This window comes from Poromitra crassiceps (assembly GCF_964638095.1).
Source record: "Poromitra crassiceps genome assembly, chromosome: 13".
In the NCBI taxonomy this organism is placed as follows: Eukaryota; Metazoa; Chordata; class Actinopteri; order Beryciformes; family Melamphaidae; genus Poromitra; species Poromitra crassiceps.
The window spans coordinates 6784995-6792494 of record NC_139644.1 but is presented as its reverse complement, the minus strand read 5'-3'; the positions used below and the strand labels follow the sequence as shown (position 1 = coordinate 6792494).

General features: G+C 45.1%; 2 protein-coding genes across 2 annotated transcripts in view; one reads left to right on the top strand and one right to left on the bottom strand.

Moving 5' to 3' along the window:
* LOC310787945 (cytosolic phospholipase A2 gamma-like) overlaps positions 1-1627 on the bottom strand; it is a 23513-nt gene extending 21886 nt beyond the window's left edge. Inside the window, exon 1 of the mRNA XM_083649389.1 lies at positions 1553-1627. The gene's annotated coding sequence lies outside the window, so the exon portion shown is untranslated. The remainder of the gene's footprint in view (positions 1-1552) is intronic.
* A 4395-nt stretch (positions 1628-6022) lies between these two features.
* Positions 6023-7500, top strand: part of LOC310787901 (cytosolic phospholipase A2 gamma-like) — a gene marked incomplete at both ends in the record, with an annotated part of 14927 nt that continues 13449 nt past the window's right edge. Inside the window, 2 exons of the mRNA XM_083649355.1 lie at positions 6023-6241; positions 6707-6817. Of these exons, the coding sequence (XP_083505481.1) occupies positions 6023-6241; positions 6707-6817 (330 nt within the window). The remainder of the gene's footprint in view (positions 6242-6706; positions 6818-7500) is intronic.

The following is a 7500-nucleotide window of genomic DNA, read 5'->3' as shown; positions in this document are numbered from 1 at the left end:
ACCAAGAAGGCACAGCAGAGGATGTACTTTGTACGGCAGCTGAAGAAATTCAAAGTGCCAAAGGCAACGATGGTGCACTTCTACACCTCCATCATTGAGTCCATCCTCACCTCCTCCATCACCGTCTGGTATGCTGCTGCCACTCTCAAAGACATCAACACACTTCAGCGCATCATCCGCTGCGCTGAGAAGATAATCGGATGCAACCTGCCATCCCTCCAGGACCTGCATGCAGCCAGGACACTGAAGCGGTCTCACAAAATCATGGCCGACCCCTCCCACCCTGGCCACAAACTCTTTAAGACACTCCCCCACGGCAAGAGACTGAGGTCTGCCAAGACCAGAACCACCCGCCACAAGACCAGCTTCTTCCCAACCGCCATCAGCCTCACCAACAAGGCCTGGAAACCCCTTCCGCAAAGGACCTCACCAACAACCCCCCCCCCCACACACACACACACAAACTCACTACCTCCTCCTAAACTCAACTGAACCCCCCCCCCCCCACCCCCATAAAACTGTAACTCATATCTAATTGAATGCCTGTTTAACTGGAACTGTAAATTCATGTAAATGCCCTGCACATTTAATGGCTATTTAACTTAGCCTGTAAATTTCATGTACATTCAATGTAAACTCGTATTTAACTCCGACTGTAAATTCATGTAAATCCACTGCCTATTTAACGTCTATTTAACTCAGTCTGTAAATCTGATGTAAATTCAATGTAAATTCATATTTATTATCCACAGAACACTTCACCACTCATGTACATATTGTATATATTTACTCGATTTGATTGCACTTGCAACTTTGTGATTGTCTTCAGTTATCTTCCTACTTCTTATCTCTGTATATTGATGTGACCGCTATGCTGCATACAGACACTAAGACAAATTCCTCGTATGTAACTTGCATACTGTGGCAATAAAAGTGATTCTGATTCTGATTCTGATCTAAGCTAAATCACCTGACCAGATGAAGACTCCATGGAATTGGTCAGAGAGCAATCAATCAATAATTGATTAGATCCGTGGAGAGGAAGATAGGAATAGAGGTATAGAGAGCCCTACCGGTTTAGGCATACGGACCAAGGGATTCTTCTTCTTTTGGATGTTTTATGGCAGTTGGCATCTTTAATGTTGCATTACCGCCTTCTTCTGGTTCCATCCATCCACTGTTTCCCTAAATTCCCGATCTTCTCCTCTTAACTTTCACAGACAGATATCACCGAACCAAGGGATTTCCATCTACATCTTTACATTTTTGTCCCAGTGATGACATCATCAGTGATGTTATCAGTGACATCATTATTGACCACAATTATCTTATGACATCACTGATGGTGTCATAGGCACTGATGTCATCATCAGTGACAGTGATGTCATCAGCCTATATAAACTCATCCGACAGTCTATATAAACAGCCTACTCATCCGACAGTCTACATAAACAGTATACTCATCCGACATCGCATCCTGCGATCAAAAGTGTAGAGTTGTGTGTGTCTCTGTGAGTGTGTGTGTGTGTGTGTGTGTGTGTGCGCTCCTTGCCTGTTTGGCTGATAGATGCTACAAATGGTCCTCTCTTTTCCGTCGGTCAGTCCTGTCTGTGTCTGCAGTGTGCTTGGCTGCCTGGCAGTGCACTGAGCTCAGTGGAGGGACACACCCTGCACTATGGCGTAGCTACAGGTGCGCCTGGGTGTGCCAATGCCACCCACACAGGCAGCTGGCACACCCAAAAAGATTAGATCAAGATTTGCGTAATCTGTTGCAAATTGAAAAGGGTCTATTGTTCAAGTTCAAGTTCAAGTAGTTTATTTGTCATATGTATAATAGGGGTGGGAATCACCAGATGCCCACGATACGATACTAAAACGATACTTGAGTCACGATACGATAGTATTGCGATATTGCGATATCGCCGATATTGCGATATATTGAATATTGCGATATATTGAATATTGCGATATTTCGATATATTGCGATTTCTTACTTTTTCAACTGCAAATGATGTCCCCAAAGGAAAACTTTGTCAACATCTGGTTTATATAAGAACAATTTTCCAGTCTGTACACCTGACTTCAACCATTTTATTGCAGCAACATTGTCAAGTAGACAGAGAGCAATCAATCAATAATTGATTAGATCCGTGGAGAGGAAGATAGGAATAGAGGTATAGAGAGCCCTACCGGTTTAGGCATACGGACCAAGGGATTCTTCTTCTTTTGGATGTGCATTACCGCCTTCTGGTTCCAATCATCCACTGTTTCCCTAAATTCCCGATCTTCTCCTCTTAACTTTCACAGACAGATATCACCGAACCAAGGGATTTCCATCTACATCCTTATATAAGTAGACTCTGTTTAAATTTTTGTCCCAGTGATGATGTCACAATGTATGACATCATCAGTGATGTTATCAGTGACATCATTATTGACACACAATTATCTTATGACATCACTGATGATGTCATAGGCACTGATGTCATAGGCATCGTGACATCATCAGTGACAGTGATGTCATCAGCCTATATAAACAGCCTACTCATCCAACAGTCTAAACAGCATCCAACAGTCTATATAAACAGCCTACTCATCCGGAAGTCTATATAATAAACCTACTCATCCGACAGTCTATATAAACAGCCTACTCATCCGGAAGTCTATATAATAAACCTACTCATCCGACAGTCTATATAAACAGCCTACTCATCCGACAGTCTATATAAACAGCCTACTCATCCGACAGTCTATATAAACAGCCTACTCATCCGACAGTCTATATAAACAGCCTACTCATCCGACAGTCTATATAAACAGCCTACTTATCCGACAGTCTATATAAACAGCCTACTCATCCGACAGTCTATATCAGGGCTATTCCAGGGCTATTCAACTAAATTGTTCAGGGGGCCACATTGTCAGAAACCTAAGGCACCGGGGGCCGGACCGTTCCCCGAGCCATTATATGTAGGCTACACTTGACACAATGCCCCACCACATTTTCGCAGCCGCGCTGGAACTATTATTAAGTAGGTGGTGTTGTAAGGAATGCGGGCAGCGTCGAAGAAAATGTTATGTTTTTTGGACTTTTATCCATATTTAGAAGAATATTTAATTTTAAATTAACATTAGGATTATACTGTTGTGATGTCATTATTCAGTATCTTCTCCTTTTCTATTATTAGTATTAGTATTAGTATTAGTATTAAATACTGAGTATCTCATGAAAAACTATTAATATTGCATCTTTTGTGTTTAGCTCTGTCTCACAGCATTGTAACATTGTAGTGCAGCAAGAAAGGAAAACTACTGTTAACATTTGAACCATATTTCTTGTTTAGAACCTATAGCTAACAACATCACACATCTCCTGAAACACAATTCATAATGCATCTTTCTTGATTAGCTACATCACATCGCCATCTCCTGAAAAACATTAATATTGTACCTTTCTTGTGGCTACATCACAGCATCTACTGAAAAACATTTATAGTGGATCTGACTTGTTTAGTTCACTTTAGAACTAAACCAAAACCTTAGAACTAAACCAAAACTCATTTGCGGGCCGGTCAGACTTGATTGGCGGGCCGGATTCGGCCCGCGGGCCGCCAGTTGAATAGCCCTGGTCTATATAAACAGCCTACTCATCCGACAGTCTATAATATAGACTGTATTATTAATGTAACATTTGTTCGGCCCCCAGCAACAATCTGGGTTTCTCATGTGGCCCCCCATGAAAAATAGTTGCCCACCCCTGGTCTATATAAACAGCCTACTCATCTGACAGTCTACATAAACAGTATACTCATCCGACATCGCATCCTGCAATCAAAAGTGTAGAGTTGTGTGTGTCTCTGTGTGTGTGTGTGTGTGTGTGTGTGTGTGCGCGCTCCTTGCCTGTTTGGCTGATAGATGCTACAAATGGTCCTCTCGTCTGCAGTGTGCTTGGCTGCCTGGCAGTGCACTGAGCTGAGTGGAGGAACACACCCTGCACTATAGGTTGAGGCCACGTCTCGTCATAGACGCTGGGTTAGCTGGCTCAGCCTGGCTGGGGGCGGGGTCAGGGTGGGGTAAAAACCCCCGTTCTATCCATTCAGCAAAGTTAGAATTTAGCTGATAGCCCAGCCCAGGCAGACACCATCGGGGATTTAACCACCGCCGTAAACGCACATCTGAGCAGACGTCTTGTGTTCTGCTCTAGAACCCCCAAACATGTAGTTTAGAGCCGCAGCACCGTCTTTTGGTGAGTCAGCCCATGAGATATATGGGCGGTTTTACCCCACTCGTGCGCCAGCCGTTTAACATTTTGTGGGCATTCCCAGACATGCGGACTGCCTCTATGGCGTAGCTACGGGTGCGCCTGGGTGTGCCAATGCCACCCACACAGGCAGCTGGCACACCCAAAAAGAAAGGGGGAAAAAATTAAGTTTTTTGTTTGTTTGTTTGCAAAACACATCAGCTGTCATGCACAGCCTGTCATGCATAAGTGTCCGACTGTCCTGCTATGCCTCTGTGCCCCAGAGCATCATGGGAAACTAGCTACGCTGTCTAGTGAAGTAAACAAATGCAGCTGCAGCGCCAAATCAAGAAGACATGAAACCGCTTTTAAGCTTTTTCCACAAAGGCAAGAAACGTCGCATTGATGAGGAAGAAGATGACTCGTCGCCCTCCTCCCCCTCAACAAGTGCGGCTTGTAGTGCACCCGTTCCCGCACCTGTATTGGTGCTGGACAGTGGAGAGACAGACAATTATGAAGATGATGCAGCCGAAACAATGACATTAACTCATTGAATGCCAATGACGACAGCTGTCGTCAATTCAAATACTGACGTAGAGTGCCAAAGACGACGACTGTCGTCAATTGCGTTTTTTGACGGGGGGGGGGGTCCATCGAAGCCAGATCTATGTCCTGTAACATTTTGGGACATGTTGAATGTCTATAACCTATTTTACCGAGCCATTAGGTGGCGACAGTGCTCTCCAGATGACAGAAATACAGCCTGACAAAGCCGTGATGAAAGACAAACCGCGCTCATGCTGCGCGGATTGATTGCTGTTGGCAAGCAGCCCAGAGCCATCTACATGATGGCTCTGGGCTGCTTGCCAACAGCAATCAATCCGCGCACACAACTGCAGCTCCTCTGCCTGTCTGTCTGTCTGCATATAATTTCTCAACACACCAGAAAGGCAGCACCCAACGCCGAAGGGCCAACCCTTACCTGCAGTCGTGTTGGGCATTTCCTCAATGCTGCTGTGAGCTGCCAGGAGCCGCGCGGCGCAAAAACAGAGGCTCCGAATAGACTTTGTGCGTGTGGGGAGGAGTTTACAGCTGACTCGGGGAGAGGCGGGGAGAGGGGGGGACAGGGGGGTGGGGCACGCATGCACCACAGAACTAAACCAGGTCACATCATCAAAAGAGTTTTCTGGATATTTGGAATGCCGGCGTGCCACTAGCTGTCCTGAGTTCCTCACGGGTTTACTGAAGAGCAAGAGGAAGCTGTTCTGCCTGTCAAGCCTGTCTGTAAACACATGGTACTTTTGTCAACTCCGGCCTTCAGTTACTGGATTATAGACTATACCGTATCTTCAAAACTGATAGGTTTCAATTTGGGGCTGTCAATCGTTGACAACTTATGAGAAAAACACTTTATCCAACTAAGACAATTTCCTAAACAAGTGAAAATGTGACAGCTTGCTGAATGTTCATCTTTCCCCTGACATTGTTGACAGCAGACTGCAGATAACTGCACGGTTACAGTGACACCATGGGCCTTCAGACTGTGGGAAGACGTGTCCACTGTTCTGTTTGTTCTGTTATGATTTGATAATACATGTGTGATGTACTGATGCGTCTATCTATTTGACGTCAATGTCACTCTCATGATTGTGTGTGATAGTTGGGTATAAAAAGGCAGAGAGCTTGTTATTCCACAGAAGATGCCCAGAGAAGAACTCTGAGAAGAGCAAATTCTTTACCTGCCATTTCCTCTATTCAAAGCTCTCTGCAGACTCTGCAGCCATGCCAGGTGCTAGCTGGGTGCCGGGTGCTAGCTGGGTGCCGGGTGCTAGCTGGGTGGCCGTGCTGCTGTGTGTTGGGGTTTTGATGCTAAATGTTGACACCAATAGTTTTGAAGGAGGTGCGGGGCGACCGGTGAACCTGTCAGGGGTCACTCCTGGGATGGAAGAGGCGATGACAAACACCCCAGACACAGAATGGATGCCGAGAGCGCCCCCGCAGGTGAGACACACGGGATGGTGGAGTCCATGACAGGCTCACAAACCTGTTTTCACTCCAGAATCCAAAGGGAGAAATCTATTTATAGTTGTGGGAACCAGCCTATAGCTGTTGCAGGTCCTGATGATGTTATGATTACACTTGAGATTTTATTTTGTAATGATAGTTTCATTGGAGTCATACTGTATGTAACATTAAAGACTAACCAGATAGGTATATATAGATTTCCATCACAAAAGTGATTTAGCATCAGTATGCAAACATCTCTCCAGTTATGATACAAAACAAACCTGTTACTGTATCCACTATTATACAGTGTAAAAATGATGTTCAACCATCCCTCATATGAATGAATTATTATTATAGTTATTAATATGATTATTATTATTACTATTATTGTTATTATTATTATTGTGATGATGATGATGATGATGATGATGATGATGATGATGATGATGATGATTACAGAAAGCCATCCATCAGGGCCAGTCTCTCAGTGCTGGAGAGCAGCAGTTTGTGGTACAGAGGAAACAGACAGTGCTGGAGTCACTCAGCAGCCTGGGGATCAACTGCACACTGGTACAGTAACCAGGAAGCTTCAGTGCTGCTTGTCAAATGCTTTCTTTCTTTCTTTCTTTCTTTCTTTCTTTCTTTCTTTCTTTCTTTCTTTCTTTCTTTCTTTCTTTCTTTCTTTCTTTCTTTCTTTCTTTCCTTCTTTCTTTCTTTCCTTCTTTCTTTCTGCAGTTAGTTGACTGGCAACCGGCTGGCCAGGCTCCACTTGAACGGTGCTGCATCTGTACCTTATTGTGATTGGCTCTTATCCTTCTGCTTGACAAGAAAAACAAGTAGCATTCCCAGGAAGCAAAAGGGCTTATTTATGGTATTCCAAGGATGCCGCGTCTATGTGCCGACAGGCAGCATTGCCGACAGGCCGCAATGCCGATAGCCCACAAGCAGAACCAGCTGAGCGAGGCGGTGTGCAGCATGTTGGTGGCCCGGCTGGAGCCAACCTCTCCCAGCCCCCATGCCTAAACCTAACCTCCCCCAGACCCTAACCCTAAACCTAACCTCTCCCACCCCCCATGACTAAACCTAACCTCCCCCAGACCCTAACCCTAAACCTAACCTCTCCCAGCCCCCATGCTAAAACCTAACCTCCCCCAGACCCTAAACCTAACCTCTCCCACCCCCCACGCCTAAACCTAACCTCCCCCAGACCCTAACCCTAAACCTAACCTCTCCCACCCCCCATGCCTAAACCT